The sequence below is a fragment of the Mastacembelus armatus genome, chromosome 19, assembly GCF_900324485.2.
Source record: "Mastacembelus armatus chromosome 19, fMasArm1.2, whole genome shotgun sequence".
Lineage (NCBI taxonomy): Eukaryota > Metazoa > Chordata > Actinopteri > Synbranchiformes > Mastacembelidae > Mastacembelus > Mastacembelus armatus.
Genome location: NC_046651.1, coordinates 16205736 through 16233052, shown reverse-complemented (window position 1 = coordinate 16233052; position 27317 = coordinate 16205736). Strand labels below are relative to the sequence as shown.

The window sequence follows — 27317 nt, the reverse complement described above, 5'->3', positions numbered from 1 at the left end:
CAAGTAGACAGAATTGAGGAACACAGCCCAGCCATTGTTCTCATGCTCTCCGAGTTCAAAAAGACTTCCACACACACTTTGCCTTGAGGCAAGGAAGGCCAGTGACATCAAGTGTATTCAGTTCACAAGGAGGCATGTTGAGGAAATTTGAGTCACAGTCTGGGAAGGCTCTTTGGAGGTTGCTTCCCTCCAACGCTGCTGCTTGAATAACAGCGAGTGCTATCTTTGCCTGTAACTTCATTAACTGTAGGTGGGGAAACAACCCTTGAAATAACAAACTCACAGCTCTGGAACTGAAAGCTAAGAAGAGACAAGTGCTCCCCTGAAATTAAAATGAGGATCTTTAGTATACAGTGTACAATACAAACAAAACTCTAAACGCATGAGGAACATAATAATGAAGAAACAAATAATCACTGAGGAGTTTAATTCAAAATCCATAACACTACATACTGCTTCTGTACTTCAATAAATACAATTCAAAAATACATATATATTCTTATATTTTCTTATTTGTTTTCTAGAAAATTGTTAAATTTGGAAGCAGCTGCAGTGTGTATGTTTTTATCAAAAACCCCTCAGACACAATGTGATTTCACTCATCTTAAAGAATCATTGCATAAAAAAAATTCTTCAGATAGTGCATGGAGATGTAATGCAAATCCTCAAGCCAAACTGTTAAAACTTTTAGAGAAAAACATCTCTATGATTGTAGATTAGAGGCAGTGCTGATGATGGAAAATATGAAATATTGCATATCTGTTGAGCCACTGTCTGTCCTGTAACAGCCACATATTACAGGAGTTAATGCTGACACCATATTTCTCCAGTGGTGCAGTGGGGACATTACTCAGGAAAAGAATGTCATAATATTTTTGAGAAAAACAGAAAAAGCATTACCTAATGATAAGAAGAGGTAAAAGAAAATATGTAAAAATATTTCCATATATGCTTTAAATTTAAAACAATCACAAAAGACAATTTTACCAGATTAAAGTCTCAATGTTACATGAAAAAGCTCCATTTCAAGAATAAGGTTGTAAATTTACATTACTCTGATGAAAATTAAGTTATAATTGTACATTACACATTTTATATAAGTACTTTGCATTAGTATAGATCAATTTTATATATATAAAATATTAGGATATTCACAAAATATCCAACTTTTTTTTTTTTTTTTTTTTTACAAATTTTTGACTTCATTATTTAAAAATGATAATTTCTGTGTAATAAGTCTGGTAACATTTCCCAGACTTGTAACATTATGATCTTTTTGTTTAAATATTCCTACTTATCCCCTTAGTGTCGCCCTATAACTCCATTGTGGCACTGCAGTAGTCCAAGGTGAATATCGCATTCAGTCATCCCAGCCAAAGAATTCTCCTGTCATCTGGTAGAACTTCATGTTAAAGGGCCTGTAGAAGTCCCGTAGCCTCTGCACCACCTCTGGGTCAATGTTCGGATGGGTCCTCCCTTTGGTTTTGCCCAGGCAGTGGGGCTTGCTGCTGCCCTCAGCCTTTTTGAGGCACGGGAAACCCTTGGTCTGGTTGAAGTAAAAGTGTTTGTCTGTGATGATCCTCTTGAGGCCCAGGAAGTCCTGCACGCGGCCCAGCTCTCCGGCCGGGTCGCTGATCAGACGCTCACCGCTCACAAACAGGATCTGGTCCATGGGAAAGTACTGCAGCCAGTTGTCCAGGTGCTTGGCATAGATGCCGATCTGGATGGCGCTCCATGAGGTGTCAATGAGTCCCGTAGTCCTGTTTTTGAAGGTCAGGCTTTCAAAAGAGGGAATGTCCGGTTTCTTGGACAGTGTCTGAGTGTAGTCTGAGATAGCTCTGGTGACCGGATCCCTCACTACCACTATCAGCTTAGTGTCCCGGGACATGGCAGAGATTCTGGCTGGAGCTTTACTGGTCACAAAGTAGCTGGGGGTTTTCTCCATGGTGATCTGGCCCTCCAAGGTCTTGGGCATCAGCTCCCTGGGAGAAAAGAGAGATGTTAAGTTTGATCTGCAGCTTTAACTGTAAATAAATATTCAACCGCACAAAATCACCCTAAGCCATGAAAAACTTTAAACTGAATCAATTGGAATAACAGTAGTTTGCATTGACTTTACCTCTATCGGGTGCGACTAAACGTTGATTTGCAGTTGGGTGTAGTACCACACTCAAGTCACTGGATGTTGAGACACTTGTGGTGATAGTAAGCAGACGCTACCTTAAGTGTTTTTTAATGTAGCCTGAGGTCTTTTGAAATTAAGAAGGGCACTCCCCTGGGTGCATTTGAAAGGGGGTATTCTTGACTCTCGAATGGTACAGGAAGAAAAATGTCAATCTCTATACTCATGCATTGGCAGTACTGCCTATAAAATATTGATAGTTGGCCTAAAAGGCTTGCTCAGCATAATTTAGCACTTTCTCGATCAACTTTTGCAACAAATGGTGGAAAAAGAAAAATATGTCAAGCCTGCAAAATGTTTGTTTCTTCACAAAATTACTTGTGGTTTAAGATTGTGCTAAAACATAATTTGGCTAATTTTTCACTTAAATGTGTCCATCTCCCTAATAAAGTTTAGTCATACATTTCAAACAAAAGAGACAATCCCTTAGGCTGTAACATTTGAGTGGAGAATGTTTTTGGCAAAATTTTCCTCATTGTTCCCCAAGTCCTTTTTCACTACGACTCACAAAAGTAATGGGAAACAAGCTAATCCATTCTGTCTTGCCTCCCACTCCTCTTTCTCCACTTTCCTTCTGCCCAGCTGCCTTTAGGACAGTGACCTTAAGCAAAGCGAGTAAAAGCAGCCCATGAATGATTAACGCACCTTCACCCTGCCATTTAGAGCCTCTGCAGAATACAGCTTTAAAATTCACCAAAGTACAGAATGCAGACGTCAATTATTCATCTGCCTGGGTAGTGCTGCCTTAAGCGAGGACTGGCACTGACAAAGTGGCCCAGGCTGCTGCTCCCAGGATAGACGTAGTTTGCTGCCCGTGACAGAACTGCTGAGACCATGAAGGAGGGAGGTCCTCAAGACTGCTTAAGACTTGTGGCCAGTGCTCAAGACTATGATCATGCAGTGGGAAGGCATTAGCACAAAGTGCAGCTTCTAACCTGCCTGCAAGTGGATTTTTCTGCCTTGCAGAGTGGCAGGTAAACAATCATGTTGCGTTTAACACAGAAAATGTTTTACACAATGAAATGAGAAAGACGCCATCGTGATGTTTGCTCAGGTTGTTTTACACAAATTATTTCTAGCTGTCACAGTAAATGTGATGGCAGGTTTCACTGAAGGTTTTCCTCCAACAAGGTAGATGAATTTCATGTCAAAATGCCCTGTAACTGCCCTCCAGGATGATGCTTAAAGAACCAGTACTGACTGTCAGTTGACATAGAAATTATGAGAATAAAATTAAAACCATATCTGAGGAAGAATGAAAAACCACAGACTCAACTACCGAGCAGATGAAACAAATGCACGGTGGTTTTAAAACAGCTTCTGGTTGAGCTCAGCGTATCAAATGAAATTGACCTCGGAGCCATAAGTCAATACCTTCAGGCCAATGTCAGAACACATCCGCTCTATGTGGGTTTTCTATGTGAGGAACAGATCACAAGGTCAGCACAAGAGGGACATGCAGGAAGTGGTCAATAAAAGCAAAGGCAGGAACACAGGTTCGCTAATGTCTCGACAACCTGTAGCAACACTGACCGTCACCTGACCTCCAGAGTCCTCTCAGTATCTACGACGTCTGCTGCAGCCATGTAAAGAGGAATGTGGACAAGAGTTTCTTTCCTCTTGCATTAGCTCTGCCCCATCGCCCCAGGAGTCCAGAGTGAGGCTGTATAATGGTACTTTAAAACAAACCCAATGCTATTGGGGAATGCAGCGGCTGAGCTGACAAGTCAATAATAAAGATGCTGGAGACTAATTATCGATAAATGGGGGATCTCGGATGCTGGCATGTAGGTAACTGTCCTCTTCTTCCTGTCTATATTGGCAACATGCTGATTTGGGAACCACCAGACCCTTACAGTGCCACAATTTTATGATGCAAACGAGAACAGTATTGTGTTATGAAAAAGTAATGAGCCTGTACTAAAGGATGCATCCATATTTGATGGTGTGCGTTGAGCTTGTTTTGTGGTCGATGCACTCAGCAGTGGTGTGGGGGTGCAAGGATACTCAGGGGGGTTTTCAGGGTCAGTGATGTATGTGGTACGGTGTGCAACATGCAGGCAGCTATGTTTGAAGCCCAAGTACAGGAGTCATAAAACCGTCGTGCAGACAGGATGATGTAAATTTTATAGTTACTGAGAAGATGGTTCCAGGTGCATCTCTGGAATAAAGTCATATGAAACATATACAGGTGCAAACAGGCTGCACGTGTTTCTTAGGTAGATTTAAACAATTAAACTAATGCACAACAATGTAATGGGCAAAGAACTTACACCCTCAGCTTTTAAATTTTAGCTGGACAAAGGAACAGGGAACACTAGGGCATTTCTTTCCATTCTACAGCAGAAGCATGCAGCACTTTCTAATGAAACTTTATTGGCAGGGTAGGTGATGTAACAGATGACAAACCATCCAAGAGCTTGAGATTTACTGCAGTTCCAGATTCTGCTTTGATGTCTTCATCGTGCTGTTAAAATACGACTCCCTAAGCACACGGATGCATAAAACACAGGCACCGGGCGTTGAAACAAGACACAGACCCAAACTGAAGTTAGAAACACAGCATATGAACCCTGGCCTGCCCTTAAATCAAATTCACTGCTTTGGCAGGCACTGGGAGAAACAAGAAAAGACATTTGGTATGACGAAGAAGTTCAAAACATAACAAACAAACAGCTTGTGTACATGACAGAACATAACACATGCTGTAATTGTACGTCATTCCTCTCATATGGAACTAACTAGCAGGAATGAGATGCCAGAAATCATTCAGGCAAGTATAACCTATTAAAAAAAACCAAACCCAATGTACACGGTAATGTGCAGTACATTAGTCAATGCGTCCTTTGTAGGCCTGTCTATAAAGTCACCATTTTAGACTAAAGGGCTTGATGCATCACTGCTTTTGTTTCCATAATAAATGAATGTAACTCACAAACCAACTCAACTCTGTCCTCATATACAGGCTGTGACTCATGTCTGCCTGTTATATAAACAGAAAAAACAGCCTTATTTACTGTAAATTGGCTGTATGTATAACATGACAGCATGACATATGATTTATGGAGGAGTAAAAAAAATGAGCAATCAGCTCTGAATGGGCTGTTTCCTGGTGTTATCCTGGACCTCTTAGAAAGGGTCCTGGACCTGGGCCAATCTCTGTCAATTGACGGGGGTTGTAAAGACATAAAGGCAAGTGGGCATGAGTGCTGTCCACTTCTCCCCCGCAAGCCTTTGATTCATTTTTCCTCTTCCAGCAGGGAGCCCTGGCAGGCATAAATACACTCCCACAGTGTTCCCCTGCCACTAGCACCAGATAATAATCTTCTAATTGGCGCAATATTTCTGTTCTTTGCAGGCAAAGCAAGGGCCAGCACTGCTCTTGGTGGCTTGGACTCACCAGATATTTTCCATGTCGGTATAAGCTAGCGGAGGTCAGAGAGAAAGGGCGGGGGGTGATTTAGAGTAATGGCTGCAGTGTGGTGAGGGGGAAAAGCCCACTCCTCTGAGCTCAGAGCGTTACTGCTTTGTCAACCTTGTGCAACAACGCAACCCTGTACCTGCCCTGCAGGCTGTAACCACCAGCAGTGCTACCACACAAAGCCATACCAGAGGAAACACGTGGTGGGATGTTGGTGTTTAACAGACTTTACAAATTACTCTGCGATTCCCATAGAAACACTAATGGATGACCAAATGACAACTGTAATTCACCTCTCTCTCTATTAGTCTCACCTTTTAGGGGGTGGGCAGGGAGTAGCACAATATGACCAGCGTCATCAGATCAGGCTGGATGGTGAGACAAACTATTTATAATTTAGAGATTACAGGTGTGAGATCCCCAGTAGCAGACAGGCCTGCTCAGGATAATCTTCAGTTTTATACCTTAACAGCACAGTCCTCCAGGATCAACCCACATGACCTTTTCCTCCATTGGATTTATAATCCTCATGCACTGTGTCACCTTATCCTGCACACCTGCACTTTACAGCCCTAAATCCTCCCCCTCCTGGACAGTTGCGTGCTCCTCCAACATAGCTGCACAGGATTACTGCTGTCTGAATTACCCAGCTGCCATAGCTGAACAGAATAACCCATTCGCTTTATTTTCTGTTGTTAGGACATTGGATCTAATCAAGGAACATCCGTGTACAGGAATTTATTCTAATAAAAGGTTCTAGCTAATGATTTTCATTCAGTAATGGCCCCTTTTAATGGCAGACATTTTGACCTGTCATAACAGGAAAGGCACAGGAGAATAGGCGCAATTGTCAACCCTTGAACTAGTTCATCTAAATTCTGTTTTAATGTTACACCTTCATGCCATGTCAAAAGCTGCATGCCCTCACTTTCCCTTGGTAAATGAGTAAAAAGCCCTTTTTAAAAGGAAAATGTTTTTCTACATCATTGATTCTGAGCTGATCCTGACTTCACCTTACACAAAACAACACACATTTTGGATGCATTGGTTCCAATGTGGCTAATTGCTCCAATGGACCCCAACAAAGAAACAGATCAAAATGTTCTTTTATTTCTCAGTGGGTTAAAAAGTTTCTATTCAACTTTTAGGTATTTCTTAAAGGTTTTGTTCTCATAAATGACTCCCTGTAGTCTCGCTTTGTTAAGAATAATAACACTGTCCAGCGATTTGTACTTTGAGTTAAGAAGAAAGTTTCCAGGGTGGGTTCTTTAAAAAAAAAAAAAAAAAAAAAGGAGGTACATGGGAATTGTAGGGGGTAGGAAGCAATTTTGAGAGACATATAATTACAAGATAAGAGTCATCTATTCTTGGAAAAAACATGGGAGGACAGGGTCTACCGTTTCCTCTGGGAAATGACAAGGTTTTGATAAAGACTAAGTGAAACAGGAGAGAAACTGCACAGCAGCACCAGGGAAACAAGATAATATCATTGTGAATGAAAAACCTTTATAAAGTCACAAAACTCATTCTCTGATTGAAGATTAGGTATTTTCAAATTAGTGGACAAGTATGCGAACAGGTTTCAATATGTTTTTATGTGGTGGAAGGGAAAGCAGGAAATTCGTCTGAAATGGAAAACTGCTTAAAAGTTTTACTTGTAAGGGTGTGTGATTAATTAAAATAAAAAAAATAAAACTGTCAGAAAACCCCCATTGGTATGAAAAGACAGACAAGTGAAGGGGACAAAGCCTACTGTCCTTCCATTGGCCTAGATGGGAGGAAAAACAAAGGAAAGTTAATCAACAACAAGAGTGGATTGTGAAAAAGCAACATGGGAAATTGTATCAAGCTTCACAAAGCTGTGTTGTCTATTCCTATTTGTCTTAAGGTGCAGTCCAGCTACTAGCTGGTGAAAGCATTAAACCCTCAAGCACCAGGTCTGAAAACACAGTGTTGGCCTGTTGCCATCGCAATTCATCTCAGTTGAAAGTCTGACTTGGAAAATTTCTATTTTTTCATATACACTCAAATATTAAAGACCCCATAAATAGTGTCTGGAAAGAAAAAAATAATCAGATCTGATATGTTACTGTGTGAATTTGATTACAAATGAATGGAGTAAAAGAATAATATATTGTACCATTCATTGTGGTTAAAACATTGTTTTCATAAAATCTTGTATAAATAAACGCCCTTGCTGGACACTCCCTCTACAACTGAACACACAGTTTTTTTTCTTTCTATCCAGCCACTGTGTGATTGGGTAAAAAAAAAAAAAATTCATAAAGTCAGCTTTGCAGTATGCTCTTATAAATTTATCAGCAGTGGTTTTAACAGAAAACCTTCTCGGTTCTGATTGCGAGTCCCCAGTTTATTGCATAAGGGAGAAAAATAAGTTTTAGCTATATGGCAAGTTGCTTGCGAATTATTCACCCTCTCTCGCTGTGGCAGAAGGACGACTGAGGGAGGAAAAAGCATGCTGGACACGTTCAGGCCATCTGAAGCCTTTTAGACGTCAACTAGCAGAGTCTGCTCCTCCTCATTCTCACCCTCCAAAATGTAAATAAAAAAGAAAATAGACGCACTCAGAAATACTGGCATTTTATACAATTAAACAGTTTTTCAAGGACATTCCTGGCCAGAAACACACAGGGTGTAACACAACTACAGCATCCAAACAGTAGAATTATCCAAAGTCTACATATATTTCAAGTTTTAGTGACAAATAAAATAATTGGGTAATCCAACTTGTTAACAGCTTTCTGCTCAGGTTTCTTACAGCCTGTGACTTCGCAGTAATGACCTTAAAAATCACTTTGGTGAGAACATTGTTATCATGAGTAAAGTGAGTGATGGTCCAACCTACAAAAATAACACCCAAAGTTTAAATGGACCAGAATTAGCTTCATGTTATCTGGAAAAAGTCCAAGTCAGTCCAGCCTGTCTGAGCAAGTCACTCAGCAAAGTTATTACATGTAATCCAAAGTGGGGGGGCGGGCACGAGTAATTTCATGGCAATCCATCCAACAGTTGAGACATTTCATTAAACAAAACAAAACAAATGTGGTGCTGTCAAATGCACATTCAGGGAATCAACAAAGCCAGTTCATCAAAATTTCACAGCAACACATCCAGCAGTTTTCAGTCCAACCAACTGACACTGCCGTCCCTACAGTCATGCTACACAAAATGCCTTCCAGTTGTGATCGCCACGAACTTACTATGAGTTTTCATTTACTTTGTCCCAGGTTTGTCCCATAACCTGCTTCTCTCAGTACCTGTAACATTGTTGGTGAAGTATAAAAATACATACAGTATGTGACGAAGAGAAAGTTTTATTTTACTCATCCCTGGATGGTTTGAGTAATTTAATCTGCCAGGTTTCTGCTGCTTTGGTGCATTTACACCTGGATTTTCATGAGGACAAGTTCAATTACATTAATGTGTGATTGCTTGAGATGCATTTCAGTGGTGGGTATAAAAGCCTGTGTTCGAATTAACTGAGATGTGGAACAGATTATTATTAGTCTAAAAGCAGCCAGTCCATTCTGCATTTAGTATTTCATGTACCATTAAACCATTAGACCTAACAGTTCAATATAAGCCAGAGATGAGCTCTGTATTGTATCTCGTGGTACCTGGGGTGTATGGGGATTCTTTGATACAGCACATTACATTTAAATAATCCTGACCCACTTTTTTCAGACTTACATGGAGTTTGAGATGGAGCATGTGCAGATGAGTTTTTAGGGTTTCAACAGCTTGGAGGAGATAAGACACCTAAACATAGGGTTAATATCAAAGCTAATTTTCAAGGTATTGTGTTTCTTGAATGTTCACCTATATAGCAAAGTTGGCTTCATTTGAACATTTCAAGTAGTCTTTCTATAGCCCTCCTTATCTGTTCTCTTTAGTTTCTAGTATTGAAAATAAAATCTGAGAGCCACTTGCCTCAAATGGAAACCATTTCAATGGGTCTTTAATTCTACATTTGAGCCTGATTTGAATACAAAAAATAAAAAGACCCACGTCAAAGGTATGAGAGCAAAATTAAATGTGAATTTGTTCAGAGCCAAATGAAGGCTCCAAGGGGACTGCTCTGCGATAATTACCCATGACAAAAGGCTTGGGCTTTTGTCTTTGGGACCATTACCATGGTGATTTTCAAGCTGCTGAAACATTCAATATAAATGTTTCAGTCTGCTGAATATGCCACATAGACTGTCATTGAAAAGATATCTGCTAAGAGCCACATTTCTGCTGGCACTGCTGCTGCTCGTGTTAAAAGAAGAAGCCACTCAAATATGAGAGCTCAGAAAAAGACGCATAAGCTTGTGATTTAAAAATATAAAGGCTAAAGTCTGGTAACTGAAGCCCAGTTTTAGATCCTTCTACAAATATGGCTGTAAAACGATGGGCTGGCAAAAAGACAATCCCTTCTTTCTTTGCAGACGAAGAAACACACTGGCATTCCTGAACATCTCTCCAGCTCAGTGTGATGATACTGGTTTCACAGGCAACAGTATGAAATCTCCCTAAATGTTTAGTACTTCATGTGCGATGGTGTTCTCTACTGTAATTTTCCCCATAAAATATTGTTTGGGAGTCTTCATTTTTCTGTCTAATTATTTAAAACTTGTTACAAAAGGCAGCACAAACAGTTTCATCAAATCATACATGTCATTATTGTTATCGATGCGAAAAAACGTGAACAGACTCGAGAAGACGTCGCAAGAGCAACAGGTCATTTCATACTTAGAAATGTTCTTATATGCAGGTTACATACATACAGCACATACACAGCCTGCTGTAGGTGTCGTCCCATTAACCTTACCCTGCTACAAACAGCCTGGGACAGTAAGGGCAATGATACAATTCAAAGTCAAATGACCAGTCAAAAATGCTTTGCCACCTTTTGTCTGCATCTGTTCTCCATTATACAGGAGACAACAGCAGGACTTGCTATGGTACAAATCCAGTGGTTCCTACTGATGATGTAAATCTTCATAGAGTTCACAAATGTTGGTTTCAGGCCTTTTGGTAAATAGTTTTATTGGTGATTATTTTCAGCTGCAGAATAACATGTATTTGATTTTCTAGTAAACTAAAGGATGATAAAACAGAATATTGACAGTTTCTTTTTTTTTTTTTTTTTTTTTAAAAAGACAGAAGTTAATCTGTAGGAAAAATGGTGTCAGTTCGGGGGAGTGAGAAAAAAAAAAAAAAAGACTTAAGGAATGAAGAATGAGGTGGAGCTGGGTGTGGTGGTGACTGTACTGTAAGTGTGTGTCATTGCTAATACATTATAAATTAAGCTGTGACAATCAAATCACTTTAATCACATGATGCACATGCCCACAAGGTGCAAAGCTTGTGGAGATGATATGAGTATCCTCAAAATCCAAATGCTATTCAGAGTGTTTGCTTTAATCTTTAACAATGTGTCTGTCTCATACCCACAGCACAGGTAAGACTATCAATGCATAATATAGTGGCTGCTTTCCAAATCATACTGTACTGAAACACACACACACACACACACTGAAAGTAAGAACTTGACAGGTTGAAAGCCCAAGTCTGAGTCTTGCTGGCACTTCTGAGAGCTCTGACTGTAAACCGCCTGGGATTTTTAAAAATAGACCAACTTTTGAAAAGGAGGCATTGTTCTGTTCAAATGCAAACATATAGAGAAGCCAAAATTAGTCGGGCAGTATTTTAGCTGGAGAAGACGGGCTGTCTCGCTGTGAACATCATTGTATTTAACTCTCAGCCTCAGCATGAGAAAACTGGTGTCAGTTTCTTCTTCCATTGTGCTGAATTGCATTACTCTCTTCTAGTGCTTTCTCTCAGGACCTACAGGCAGCAGAGGGCAAGAGGCAGTAAAACCATCATTTCCATGAAATTTGATAGCTGTAACATAATGAAAGTCAAATATTTGACAGTTAACTTTAAACAGTTTTAAGAGCACATGGAGTCAAGAGTCTAAGCTTACCTAACTGAAATAAAAGTTAACAAGATCACAACAGTGCTGTAAGTGCAGGCACTGGGAGAAGAGTGTGCAGAGGATGCTGGGAATAGAGGCACACATCAGTACTGGGGAGTGTAAAGTGTCTCCAAGCTGCATTTTCTTTACTTCATTTCCTCCCCTCTCCTTCCTCCCTCTTTCCTTCCACTCTCAAGCTCAGGATACAAAGCGCCTGGCACCACCATATCATTTTCCTCATCTCCATGCCAAGCCAGAGCAAGAGCACACCAGCAAGCTCACACCCTTTACACCAGCCTGCCACCACAGAAGAAGAAGGGCGGGGCAGAGATTAGCATGTATGAATGCTGCCTCTCATCTCGTCTTTTGACATCAACTCATTACAAATGGACTCGATCTTTCTGTGTTTGTTTCCTAGATCACAGTGCCAGAGACACAGAGTCAGACGAGGATTACTTTCCCTTATTTTAACACCTTTAAATATTTGATTGGGTTTTTTTCTTCCTTCTTAAACATCCTGAAGAATAAATAATGAGCTTGGTAATAACGAGTTACCACAGTGTTTTATGCTTGCAGTTCAGGGAGGCAGACAGGGAGGAGTCGGGGTTAAAGACATGGTCGAATGCGTGATTTCCATTTTGCATCCCTTGCATTATCCATTAAATAAATAGCCCGGAGAAAATGGAACTTTGTGCAGCTCATTTCTGAGGCAGCAGTGCTGTGCATAACGAACAGGTGACGTTGAGGTGTGTGAGGTCGCTGTGCTATCAGCACCGGTTGCACACGCTCATAGTGATTGTAAGCAGTGCCAGTGAGGGGGACCAGGATCGTGAACAGGTTGTTGAAGAAAAAAGGTAAAAAACCCACAGACTGTGGGATGTATCAGAGGTCAAAAGGGACACAGAGTGGCTAAAGCAGAGCTGGTGGTTGCCTGGGGCTGAACAGTGACCCAGAATTCAACAGACCCCAAGTAAGAAACCCGGAGGCCCCATCACGGCTGAACTAAACTGTCCGTGTAACAGTAAAATGCCTCTTCTTCGTTCCCAGACTGCAGAGGTAACCCCATCTGGGAAGCTGGACTCAAGAGTGGAAGATAATATAATGCATAACAGAGAACTGCGGTGTCTGAGGAGCCATTGACAATGTGCTAATGTTTTAGCCTGTCATCTCTCTGTGAGCAATGACGGATGGTTTTACAAATGCAATGTAATTACAGGGCAGAACCTCATTGTCGGGGTTAGGACAATACGTACAGTGAAGTGGGGGTTTCTTTTTTCACTGTGCAATAACAGGCACTCGATTGAAAAAGAAATGACGCGTTTTTTAAAAATCATTTTAGATTTGGTTCACTGACCATATCCAATTTATTTTTCTCAACTTTAGTGTCCTGTTGTTCTGTTTTCTAGTTTGGTAAAAACAGTTTAGCACAGGGACATCACCATTTCACTTACCAGCAAAGAACTAACCCAAAGAGACGTGTCCACCGATGCCACCCAGCCTCTATAGTGCAGGCACCCACTCCAACCAGTAAGAGTATCTGCTGCTGATATGCATGCTCTCCAAACCTCTGTGATTATATGTGCATGTTTTTGCATATTATATTTTGCACAGATCAATCATGTCTTGATATAAACTTATATAAGAAAATATCCATACTGTGAGCTGGATTTAAACCATATTGCTCATCCCTAATGATGTGTGAGATCGAAGCAGAAAGAAAGCATGATGCATAATTGCTTTGAGCCTGCAGCAAGGATATCTCAATGAATTGCTTACTTTGAATAACTTATGCTTCATTTTAATATTTTACCTTCAACGTTCAAATGGCTAAGCCTCTACACTGAGCCACAGCACTGAATGAATGGCCCTTTCACATGAGCAGCTATAGATTAACAGTTATCACTATGAGGGCTGCTGCACCTCATTCTTTTCCGAGCAGTTCTGTGCTGTATTTATGTATGGCATTACAGAGGCAGCTGTTTCCCTGTATCAGTCCAATAACAAATGTTCTAATTCTCACCGAGGCCTGCCTGATTACTAATCCAGCACCATAACCCGGTCTCATGTGAGCAGGTGATTGTACGCAAGGAGTCCCCCAGCATGTTGCCGCAGAGATGGTAAATGAGGTGTTTCAGGGGGAGGGGACACAGGCTTGATGATTCATGTTATCAATCAGAGGGTGATTTTTCAATATTTCACATTGATGTAATCGTCGTAAAACACATTAACATTGAGGGAGCACTCTGCACAGAGATAATGGCTGGATATTTGTGCTGTTATTGAGTCAAACTCTGCCAGCCTTGAATGACAGATGTGCCTAACATACAAAGAAAGGCTGTGGCATGAATAAATAGAGTCCGTCCAAAATCACAATTACAAAATAAACAGTGCAAAGACGATGAGAAGGGGCTGGGTGTGCACGATCATTCAAGAAAACACATTTACAGAGAAAGGAAGCAAACCAAAACGAAATAAATATTAATGCCATTCATATTCATGACAGCTGAATGGAGGCTATTATGAACCACTTTCAATCACATTTGCATTTACATTCCAGGCCTGTAATGCAATAGTAAACCTACAGAACAAATGGTGGTAAAGCAAAGTCTAAAATCAATAGCATACAGCTACAGTTTGGATTTTATATAGTACATTAATAGAGGGGCTCCTCTGCTGAATGTATGTGTGCCAACATTTTTGTGATGTACGTTTTCTTCACTGTGTCTGCATGTGTGTTTGTACATTCACCTAGAGACTCAAAAGAGCTTTTCTGAAGGGCCATTTTTGCTATAATGTGCATCCAAGAGTTCATCAGGGAGGGCTAGAAATGCTCACTGGCACTCGATTACCAGAAGTAAAAGCTTTGTGGGTGAGAGGGAAATCCCTCCTGCTGGATTTACATCTTGCCAGAACCGACCTTGTTTAAAAGCCAGTTGGATACTAGAAAGAAGAAACATAAGAGCAAAAACAGGGCGGTGAGAAGGAATAATCTCTGCTGCTGCGCAGAGTGGAAAAAAATATGATGTAATAAATGGTGTGTCAGAAACAGACCTGCCCACAACAGCCACCAAATCTGCACGTGCATGTGTGTGCCTGTGCATGCATATGTGCATTCCAGTGCATGTGTGTGCGTTTGAGCCTCTCCATTAGTGCTCACACAACATGTGGTAGGACAAACAAAGCCTAGAATCATCAATGAGGGCCACTACAGCTGACGCCATAGTGGGGTGACAATATGAGCCTAATTACACGCCGTTGTCTCCAAAGGGCCATAAATCAATGTTTGTGGTGAATCCTAAACAACAAAATCAATACAGCTGCATCTCAGTGGCCACAATGAGAACCTGGTTGAAGGCAAAGATTTTAAATCAGACACATTCTGGCTCAATCCAGTGAGCTAAAGCTCCACAAGGTGCACATTAATCTACAGTAATAAGCTGTTGTGTAATCAAAGTAAAATAGCTGAACAGATTAACAGAGTAATAATTCAAATCTTGCTACTGTCCATTGTGACAGAGAGCACTTATTAATGACTTTGACACAAGGGCTGAGTCAGAGTCAAAGTGAGGAAAAGCGTGATTCTAAATGTGTAGGAACAACATGTAAACCAGCGGGGGGCCCTGAACTCTCATTTGTGTTAATCAAACTTCTCTAAATTGTTTGTATAATGAAATTATGGCTTTTAGGGACGCCTGGGGGACATCAATTAGGCAGATAAGCAAATGAAAATAAATCACTTTTTATCAAATGCACGGCCGCCCGCCTCTGTGTCCGGTAAACACTGGAAAAACAGGAAGTGATTTTGTTCAGAGATTTAAGCTCCATAAATCCCAGTGACAAGCAATCAGGATCGTCGCTCCACGTAGAGCACTGGGAAACAGTGGGAGGATGGCAAAACATTACTGCTTCAGAGGAAGGAGGGAGTTTAAATTGTAAGTTATGACAGAGTTCATTTTGGCACTGATGTTAATCGTTAAAACCTGTTCAGGTAACCCTGTACTGAAGTTCGTTTAGTAAGACTGCATTAAAATGGTAATTCATTACCATTGCCGGAGGTTTGTTATTATTATCTTGCTTAAAGTTTGCCAAGGAATATTTCCACCATAGTTTTGTTATTACTGCATTTAACACTGGGATAACACTACAACTAAAAGTCATGGCCAGGTTTAATGAACTGAAGGAAATTATGAATCTAAAAAGGTACATTTGTTCATTTATTTCAATGGGTCCCTTCATGATTACAAATTACTACATAAGGCATAATCAGTTTTGTGCAGCAGTTAAAAAAGGAAAATAAAAAGTTATAAAACACTAAAATATATGAATATGAATACATTTGGTGGTAAATATACACACTGGGAAGGTACTGTGGGCTGTGAGAGTGCCACATGGGAGAGCCACAATGAGGCAAGGCTGCACTGTTAATGGATGTGATCACGGCTTCCTGGTGAATAATGCAGCCGTGCTAATTGGCTGGATTAATAATTGATGGGGGCGTGTTCGTGGAGGCGGCAGGGGAGCTGCAGCGGATAAAGCACATACAACTGTCTTCTTAGAAGACTTGGAATGCTATATCTTTCACATCTGTCCATGCTGGTGGTTGGCTCTAAATGACCGGCTTCCTCCTCCTATTGATGGTATGACTGCAGGGGAGGATGTGACTGTGTGAGACAAAGATGTCAGAGTAAACAATTGTCCTGACAACATAATGATATAATGAGCCCTGGCCCCACCATGTTTGACGGGTAAAATAGCTTGGGTTCATGTCAAGTCACACATGCGCCTCAATGTTGTTGCACCCTTAGTCCAAACTGACTGTGGCTGAACCAGAACAAGCCAGCTGCATAAATAAAAACAACTGCAATAATGCTGAAATGAAACATAAGGTACTGATATAAAGAACGGCAATTTTTATGAATGCGTTTTTATTAGATCTGTAGCTTGATGATCCAGCTCAAACTCAGTGACAGGAGCTAATATTGTTCAGAGGGGAGCAGGACATGAGCTGATAGGTGAAGCAAAAAAAACTAGACAAAGGAGGGCAAGAAAAATAGATTTTCCTGTAAACTTGATTTATCAGCTGCTCTCGAGGTGTCCAGTTTCCAGAGGATGCATAAAATCATCCCATAAAAAAGTCTTGTTTTCTGTCTCTACGGGTCAACACCTTCAAACCACTGTTCTGCTCTTACAGGAAACAATAGGATCAATATCTCAGGGTGTGTTCAAAGGATTTCTGACAATCCAAAAGCATTTGCTGTAGACATCAATAGGCTCAAGACACAAAAGGACAATGTCCTGGTCCGATAAGTGAAGCCAATAAAGACTAGACCTGTGCGTGGTTGATGCAAAGCAGCACAGAGGCACAAGGTGAAGTGGAGAACTTGAAAAAGCTGTGGACCTCCCAGCACAACACAAACGAATTTACAGCAGCAAGTTTCAGCCTTGGAGGAAAAATTTAAGCAACACACTTATTTGCTTTCATCAATCAGACGACAAGGTTAATACCACTCTTGTGCCAGTACAACAGATATGAAGCTGGAAAACAGTCAGCAGACAGTTAGCGTAGATGAGCACAGAGTTGGTAACAGGGGAAACTGAGTCTTGCTTAGCAGAGTTTTAGGCATCACTAATTAATACATTATATCTTGTTTGTTGAACCTGTACAAAAACCTAAAAAAAGACAGTGGTTAGAAATATGCAAGCCCCACTAAAAGCACAAATTGTTCCCATATTTTCCACACATTCTACAGGTGCTGGCAGATGGATTTTGTTACCTGGAGCAAAGCCAGACTAGCAGTTTTATCCTGCTTCCACTCTTTATGCTAAGTTATAATAACCAGCTGTCAACCGTAGCTGCATATTTAGCAAACAGATACGAGTGGTAAGACTTTCTCATCTTATTCTCAGCAGTAGACTAGTTCACAAAACGGGTGACTGTTCCTCTAAATGAACACTTTTTACACAGATGATTATAAAACTTCCCGGGGAGAACGAACTGCAATGAAAAGCGTCTCCCAGATTTTACACCCATAATTTCCCTGCCACAGTTCATCTCTCTCATACTGGTCCACAACTGAGGAAATCTGTTCCCTGCTCCTCTCATTAACATGCAAATCCTCATCTTTAGGAGAAAGGATATTAGTGGAAAAAAAAGAAACTCTTATTAAATCCCAGAGCAATGAGGATGCTCCTTCCTACCTCTATTAGCTGGACATACTCCTTTGACAGCAATCTCCCTCCTGTCTAATGTACAGTCAGACCTATTTACAGCAGCAATTACTTGTATTCCGGTTAAGATTAATTGAATTATTGGGTGGCATTCCTACACCCCACTGTGGGCATATCAATCATGGCCCCTGTGCTACACAAACCCTTCATCACCTTCTCCCATCCTTATGTAAAAAGACGGAGGCTGTGCTGTTACACTCCATCTATCAATAAAACAGGTCTGGGGTGGCAATCTCATTTTCTATCCCAGTCCTCTCTTTAATCAAGCAGCCAAGCGTTCAGCAGTAGTTAGCAAAACCCGTACACCATCTTTTCTTCGAATGAATCAAATCACTAAATTTATGAACGAGAAACTGATCTGTACGAGTTCATAGAATATTTGTGATAGAATTTAATTGATAATTTGTAGAGAAATCCTGCGGTACAACTCAGTGAACGCCTCTTCTGTCCTACGCAACCTTTCATGTGTGACATACAATACACTTCATGTAAAGCATTTGTTTGAACAGCTGGATTTCTACTTCGAGAACCAGGTAGCTTTTCAAAACCGCACTTGCAATAGATCTGTGGTGCTCCTGTTCAAATAAAATAAGCTCTCAAGGCAGATTAAATGCCACTCTGTCATTCTCTCTCTATTCACCACCTCCATTATTAGCCATTTTAAAAATTGTACAGGGTTTCTGGTTATGGGCTATAGTACTGCCAAACCCTAATCTTCAGCATGTTTTATTTCACTCATCACCACCATGCGTCTCTTTGTTCGTAATCTAGCAGGAATAGACCGAATACACTGGATGCAGAAGTGCTGAAAGCCTGAAAATAACATCCGAAGGGAATAATGTGGTGGCCTCTTTATCAGCCATGCCAAAAAAAGCCAATTCTCTCACACACACTTGCTTTTCAAAGTCAGCTACAGTATAGTTGAGTATTTTGCATGGAGACAGAGGTTAGCCAGTCGTCAAATAGAGGTTGTGCCTAAGGGGCTGTCTGGCGTGGTCTCTGCCCATGTCTGCAGGGTGGGCTCTGCCAAGCCGACTGGCACTAGCTATGGCCTGATGGAGCAAGAGAAAACGGATGTTTGGTGCCATCCTATCACCACACAGGCAGCTGCAGATAGCGCACATGGCGAGTGTGTCAGAGCCCATGCCTTTAAGCACAGAGGCAGGAAGAGAACAATTTCATGTTTGGGCAGCAAGCCTGAAAAAGACCCTTGAACAGAGAGAAAGACTTTTCTGCTGAGTGAGTGGATGTAAAAAGCTGGAAAGATAAACCATCAACTTCCTCATGTAGTAAACACTTAAAGGTTTTTAATTTTACAGGGGCTTAAAATACAGGATGGAGATATGTGCCAGAAAAAATGAATATGTAGTAAAAGTATGTTAAAGAAAACACAATAGTTGGAATGGAAAAATTGAGGACCCAAGAGAAGAGGGCTTCCTTCATTTTATTGGTTCCCAGGCTTTCCATTACTCTGGTTCTCCCTCCCTGTCTGTCTCTGTCTTTCCCTCTGGTGGAAAACATGGAGGTCTCCCTGTCCTGTGATAAAGCTGTTGCCTGTGAGATGGGAAAGAGAGATCCATCACACTGAGGTGCTGGTTTAACCTGCCAACTAAGGGCCCCCACCACAAAGAGCTATAACACAGAGTACATGGCTCCACCCATGCATCACTTACCAAACCCTTCTGTGCTCAAACAACATGGGTTTGGCTGCAGGTTTCTGAAATCCTAAAGCGCTATGGCAAATCCTCTGAAAGTCTTGATATGCATGAATTCTGGAGGTTGTTTTGTGGTTTGTTTAGTTCACTTCTATGAAGACAGCTTAAACAGCCTACTCTAAAGCTCCTTGACTCCCCAGTGCCAAATGATAGGGTTGCAGTCTCTCTTTGTTTGTGGAAGGATAACACTCAACTCCCATCAACCTTGGACTGCCAAAAAGAAGAAAAAAAAAAGAACAACGAGACAGCAGAACAGATATATAGAACAGGAAGAAAACTGCAAACACGATTTGTTCATTTTTTCATTTCAGTCATTCTGCTTGTAAAACGCCTGAAGGCAGAGCTGCTGTGATGTTAGAAAACATTACCTGGCAGGCTTCTAGGAAGTTCAATGAAAAACATAACTGACCTTCATGGGCATTTCTTGAAAACCACTAAACTAAAACTCTTCAGGTATAATCGCAGCTACAGACCTAAAACCTTATGTCTTCAAAAGGCCAAACATCACAACTTGAGAAACAAAACTACAGGAATTATTACAGTGCATTATGGTTTCACAGAGCAATGCTGTCAACAACAATAATAAAAAAAGAACTGACCTCAAGCACTCTATTTGAAATATGAATCCCAGAATAAAAGCTTCATAATGTACGGGCTAATGCCTCATAAAAGAACCAACAGCTGCTAAGCTGAATGGGCTGAGATGGGGTCAAATAGGTTGCTGAGTAGTGTACACAAAACCCCAAAAGTGAATAAACAACTGAATCCCAGAAACAATGTAAATGTAACTTGATCTTAATGTTACAGTACCATCTGGTAGTATTGTGAACTCTGAGGGTCACACATTTCTGCAGCAGGCCTCTTGATGACCCCCTGACTGACTCAATCACTGCCTTTCCGCACATGTTCATCAAAGCTCCTGATACATGAAATATTTGCAACAGTAACCACTAAGCTTTCATCATCTTGCCAGGTTGCAGGAAGACAACAAACAGCTCTTATTTTAGGTGTGTCAGGTGAATACCTCAGGTGTGAGTGCCTGGTGGAGATCCAGGTGGTGCCTGCAGAACACCCTGCACCTGCTGCCTGTCCTCACCCACTCATCGGGGAGCAGATTCCCAGGATGCCAGAGGGCAGCTGCTGACAGGCACTACTTTGGATAGCCCCTAGCTTCTATCTACCTCCCCTGGATGGTGCCTCTAGGGTCAGCTGCTAAGAGCATGCAGAGATGTCAGAGGGGGCGGCGGAGGTCAAGGATTTGGCAAGGAGGGGGGGATTACCATCATTGGTGGGTTGCATGCCTTCAGCTGAAGGTGAACGTCCTGGTTTTATGATTATACCCCACAATAATCACTTTCACAAACCCTAGGCAGCTCAGAGCTCATGCAGCCTCGGATGATCACATTACCCCACACTCTGTGTGGGTGTGCCCTCTACAACCCCAACCATGACCCCGCCACCTCTTCCAGTCCTCTCCTCTCCACCTGCCTTGTGCAGACCTGCTCCTATGTTAGCAGATGTATTTGTGCTGCTAACACCTAAGCAAAAGCTTAGGTATTAAAAAATGCACATTAGCAGCCTTTGGCATTGAAATTCCACACTAAATCTACTGTACCAAATTAGTGAACCAAACCTGGCCTATTCTGAAAAGGACTTAATTTTAAACTTAATGAGCTGAAGGTTTTATAGACCATGGATCTCCTCCCATTATATATAACTTAAAAAAAACAAACAACTTTCCTTTCTGTAATAAGTCTGAATACGATTAAAAACTGAGCATCCACAGTTATTTCTAGGGACTGTAAAGAACTTCATTACTGCTTAAAATGTTCTAATATATTGCCAAAATGAGATAAAACAAATGGGACCAGGAAATCAGGAAAAATCTGTTTTAAAAATCTCAGATGCTCTGTGGAGTAAGAAATGCTAAAACAAAATGCTCTTTCAGAGACTCTGTAAAGAGTCCACAGGGACACACTTTAAGGGTTTGCCCACACAGACACACACAAAGAAATTTCCAGGATGTTCCTGATGCTTTTGACTGATAACGGTTATAAAAGCAGATTGGCAAGTAACTTATTAGGACATCTACATACAGTGCAAGGTGGTGAAGAAAAAACTATTTTGAATTCAATCTCTATTTTAAAACCCAAAGGAATATGTCATGTTATTCTGGCCGGGTTACAACCAAGGGCAGCAGTGAGCGGCAAAGTACACTGGAAGTGCTTACAGTTTTCATGCTCACGTAAATGTGGAGACAAACACACAGAGGCACAAATACACACACGGGTCTCTGCTAGGTCTGGCCCTAATGTTCCAGCTCGTGTGTGGTTCTGTTGTGACAAACTGACAAATACAGTTAAAGAAATAAAAAAAATGCACACATGCATGTTCTTATGTTGGACAGACTTTAAATAATTTCCAGTGTTTTAAGTTATTAAACTACTGGAATTTAAGAGTTTACTATTAAAACAGCACTGACTGAACAGAGCAACTGCTACAACAAATGTACTGTCCTGTAGGAAAAGAAAGGTAGAGGTTTTACACTAAAATCTAGCTTCTCCTATTCACAGTTGTGTCATGCTTTCCACTGATCCTCCTTCACACTCAAAATGACGAGAAAATGTCAGGCAGCAGCAGCAAATAAGGCCAGATTTTAAACTCAGCCGACCAATTAACTGACAGCTACTCTAAACACAGCCAACATGTGAGAAACTTGGAAGTTGGTGTCGTTTCATTGGCTTGGAATTCAGTTTTCACCATCAGCACTTGACAAATGTGGCCGTTTATTTATTTCTTTTTTAAATGGCGCTGTGTCAACAAACCCAAAAAGGTTGTCTAATGTAGGGAAAAAAAAAGCTAATTATTAAAAAAAACACAACAAAAAAAGCATTTATGGTATTTAAATACAAGCACGGCACATAATATCTCACAGCTTCTCATCTGAATGTTGAATTGTATTGAAAACAGAATAAACCTTTAATTTGTTCAGCGCATACTGACATTTGAAGCCACACAGACTGGTGTACGGCACAGAAATACGGATCAGGCCACAACACTAGTGCCGGCTTCTGAGAAGTCACCACTGGGTAGCTGATTTTATGATTGAGGGGTTTTTTATTACCATTACAGAACATCCTTTTAAATAAGGCCAGTTTTATGAAAAGGGAAACCCCTAATTTAATGGGATTTTACAGCTTTTCAAGCCGAGTTTATTCTTTTCTTTCGTTTCAAGTATTTCATACAAAACAACATGAAAACAGAAGCTGAAGTGAATACACCAACTTTACAATATTACAACAACACAATAAGGATTTTCTGACACATACTGTAAGCTGCAGCACACTTGTTTATCTCCTGTCATATGTGTTTTTATAAAGTGGAATTAACCCATTAAGGGATTTGGCGAAGGGTAATTTAACTGGTCTGTGTATACCAAGCAGAAAAAGCAGGGTGCAGACAGGTGAAGGCTGGGTGTTCAGTAACCCAAGTAGACCCAAAACATAATACTGACTGTGTAGCATGAACCTCTACTTGAGTTCAGCGTTCGTGCTTGACCTTCTTGTTCGCTCCAAGTGTCCATTTCCACAACAAAAGCCGAACAAGTTGTATGTGATTACACAGGTACACCTCAGAAATGTGTACTGAAATGTAACACTGGCCGAGCAAATTAGTGTTGGTTTCCTCTTTAACAAAAAAGACCAAACCGACTAAGTGTACGTGACATGTCTTTGTACAAAAGGTGCATGAAATAAAATTCTATTCAAATACTGTAGCTATAAATATACTTTTACTTTAAGTGTATCTGCAAAAACGGACTAATGAATAGATGAAGTTGTTACCAAGATTTAAATGACTCCAGATGGTGAAACAGAATTTTACACAACTACTTAGAGTCTTTGGAAAGACTTAAGTTTTCCATGAAGTTAAAAGTTTAAAGCTACAAATGTTTCATGCTCTGACGGCTGCGCTGTCAAAACGGCAAATTTTATCCGTCTGTATAAATTACAGATTTTTGCATCATAGCTTTGGGTGTACAACTGGTTTTTAGGGAAGTTGATGGAAAGTCCCACAACAAGCCAGTCAAGTATAATTCTGGGAAAGCTCGAGAAGGAGGCCGGAGATGTTGCCATGTCACATTAAGAGCTTAGAGGTGTTAAAGTATGTTCCACACATTCCCATAGGGACAGAGACGAGCGATTCATGCTGAGGACACATATCTGCCCTGACAAACAAAGAGTATCCTGAGACGGAAGCGTCTACGTTTAAGTATTCAATGAAAGGAATTGCATAATTCAAGCAAATTGGACACAGTGATTAGTCACAGAAACTCAGGCCTTGTTTTGTATAAACACCAACTGATTATTCTAAATAAAAAACACAGTATAACCAAGTATTCAAAATGTTCTGTGCATTAGTGGAGCTGTTTCTCGGTACTTGGGAGTTTGTTTCTCAACCCTGACTATTTTGCTTTCAAACTATCACAACACGTGAGTTTTAAATGCTTAGTAACTGCGGCTCCACGGCCCAGAGACTGTGACAATTTGGACAAGGGGCCAGTTAAGTCCAATGATGCAATCAGACTGATTTCCCGGTGCACAAAAACACTTTTATATGACTTCTAACCAAAAGTTTCCTCAAAAACACAAAAGCAATCAAAAGGAAGACTCTCAGATGTTGTCAAAGAGCCCTGACAAGATGAACTCCTGCAGAGTGGACAGTTATTTATTCCTCTTTTTAATTCAAGGGTCCTTCTGTTTTAAATGGAGCACATTAAGGGGAACCGGCTCTAAGGTCTGTCCTTGGAGGCACGGTCCAAATTCCAGGGAATCTTGGCAACTCCTCAGGATAGATGGGACCCTCATGGATATAAAGGCCCACAATGGATGAATAGGTAAACAGAAGGGTGTGAAAGAATGATGGTGAAAAGAGAATGTTCACTCTCATACAGGCACAAAGAGGGAGGTGTTGTGAGTGGGAGACGGGAGAGAGTCAGAGTGTTTGGGAGAGGAAAGGGGGTGAGCAAGAAGGGTCCGGAGGGAGTTGTCAGTGAGCAAGAGTAAAAGTTTTGTCTCCAGGCTTTTAGTGGGTGCTGTGTAGTGTTAACTCAATCAAAAGGTGAATTATACCTCCTGAGACACTCAGGTAACCTTTCATTATGGCCCTAATCTTTCTTAATAACAGAGCTGCAATGTCGGCAATGCCCCATTAGACAGAGAACCACTGAGAGGGAGCCATTATTCCCCACAGGCCTGCGGAAATGTGAACACACAGCACTCACTCACACACACTCGTAGTGACAGATGAAATCAATCACAAACTCGACTTGAGCGAGGAAAACACAGCATACTCCTCCATGCGGAGATGGAGACACTGAAAGAGTAACTATGGGTTTATCTAAAGTTTTACTTTCGTCTAGAGAAGCAAATACGGGCTGACGAGTACTGGTTTAAAATAAATGGTCGACAAGGCTGCAAATTTATTCACATTCTAAGAAACTTTTCAACTGCTAAAAAGTTCAAAGTATTAAATTACAAGTTTACTGAAATTTAGGCTTCTCCTGATAACATTGCTGACAATCTATTCTGATATATACAGTAAATAGTTAAATAGTTTGCACTCTCTCAGTAGTTGGCACATGTAAGCATAAGTCTCGCTTTTTTGAAAACTATTTGTAATAATTGGCCAGACAGACCTACATAAACTATAACTATGGTTTCATTAGTGTCAGAAAGAGATTCGTCTTAATTTAATGCTACAAATGGTTTAATTATAAGACAATCAATGCAAAAACGTCAGCAACACTTATGTAGAGACTGAACATTTAGTACTTTAGCTGTCACACACACACACACACATTACACAGTGTTAAAGGTGAATTCAATCATGTTGAAGATTTTAAATGAAAGATTATTAAGATTATGAAAGAAGCACAGAAACATGCTGGAAGTCACAGGCGATAAGACGTGACTGTTTAAACTGAGAACAACCTGCATCTTGTTTGAAACTTCAAATGCTTTGATTTATTCTCGTCTTATTTTGCAGCCTAATCAAGCTGTAAACTGTGATTCCACTAAGGCCCTGACCACAACAACTCAAAACCAGTCAACCCTAAAATGTGCAACAAAATGAGCAGCCTGATAACATCTAATGAAAGCAGGCCTAATGTGGTGTAATAAATCAACAGGCTGTCCACAGGCTGCTCTTTCTGCAGCAACTGGGCTCCTTCTGTAAAAGTCGAGATGTTAAAGATTTCTGGGTTATGTAGACTAATCTTTGTCAGTGATGTACTAGCCTGCTCTATAAAAACACTATCTATCATCATGGCAATGTAATGATTTAATTTAATATGGGCTGCAGGAGCTGGGCTTAGATTTTAAGAGAGATATTTATGTGTTTTCATTATCTTATTTAATATAACTTCAGTTTAACAGCATGAAATATAAAACCTGTATCTCAGTGCTGTGTTGTTTATTATCTATTTAATTATTAAATAAATGTACCTGTACCACTCCAGCCCGTTCTCATAGTTGCGGTCGAAGAAGTGCGGCTCCGCTCCCACGGCTCTGATGTCTGGGTGAACACGGAGAAACTCCAGCAGAGCCCGGGTCCCTCCTTTCTTCACCCCGATGATGAGAGCCTGGGGCAGCTTCTTGCTCCCCTCTCCGAGCGGACTCAGTTTACCTGCAAACCTCGGAGACACTTTCCTGGAAGCGACTAAATCCGAAGGTGGCAAAACGAGCGGCGCCTCGGGCAGATCCGAAGCCTCATTGACAAGGAGCCGCGGGGAGCGCCTGGCTTCCCTGTACCCCCTCAGCTCCGAGCCGGGGGCCCCTTGGTACACCAGCCTCTTAGTCCTCAGCGAGCCCAAGTTCTCGAAAAGCGCAGCCGCCCGGTCGGAGGAGGCTTTGACCGGTGAGGGCGAGGCGGTGCAGCAGCGGTCGGTGAGGCAGTGCAGGAGCAGGAGAAAGGTGAGGAGGGTGCACAGCATGACCGCCACTTTAGGGAGGATGCCACGGGATGGGGGGTCCAGTCTACTGACGCTAAAAGCCATACCGGTCCATGGGTGGTCGGTGCAGGAACCACAGCCATGTTAGACAAACATTACTGAATCTTCTGGCCATGAAGAAACCGGGGAGTGACTCTTCCTCCACACCGTGCTGTGGATATTACACCTGTCCCCGCGCACAGGTGAGAAAGTGACCGATAATCGCCTAAATCCAAGCGTCCAGGTGTGTGAACCCACTATACAAGGACTCAGGTGAGCACGTCCCTCTACCCGCCAGCTGTGTAGGTGGCCACCACGAGCACTGATGTAGCTCACACACGTGTATTGAGTTGTAAACTTGTCCTCATGTCAGGACACTTGACAGGCACCTCGTTGGCCAATGAGAGGAGGAGAGAAGCGACGGGAGCCAATTATGTTACAGGTGGGCGGGGCCACTTAATCAGCCCAATTAGACGGAAATTCCGAGTAAAAAACAAAGTTTGAATCGTCCGTGAAGTGGAAAAACACTCATAAAATACATAATACTAGTGTTTACACAGAGACATGACAAAATTACATCTGCATACGTCTAAAATACAGGCACATGTAGGCGTTTCAGTGCATTTATTGTATTGAATCCATAATTTTAATGGTTTGTCTTGAGATCAGTATGTATTTTTTAATCCAGACCTGTGCAGAAGAATGACTACAGTACAGCCATAGAATACAAACACAATGTGTTGTCACCAAATTTAATGCCACGGTTGTCAGATTTCTGAGTGACATGACAAACCATTTCT

The 27317-nt window shown here is 41.2% G+C and overlaps 1 protein-coding gene across 1 annotated transcript; it reads right to left on the bottom strand.

Annotated features, from left to right (window-relative positions):
- Nucleotides 1-97: 97 nt before the first annotated feature.
- On the bottom strand, nucleotides 98-26843 carry LOC113136005 (heparan sulfate glucosamine 3-O-sulfotransferase 3A1-like). Its single transcript, XM_026316435.1, has 2 exons — nucleotides 26033-26843; nucleotides 98-1982 (listed from the first exon to the last, which is right to left on the bottom strand). Exons 1-2 carry the CDS (start codon nucleotides 26581-26583, stop codon nucleotides 1361-1363), a joined length of 1173 nt encoding a protein of 390 aa, XP_026172220.1. The 5' UTR covers nucleotides 26584-26843; the 3' UTR covers nucleotides 98-1360.
- Between the last annotated feature and the right edge of the window lie 474 nt (nucleotides 26844-27317).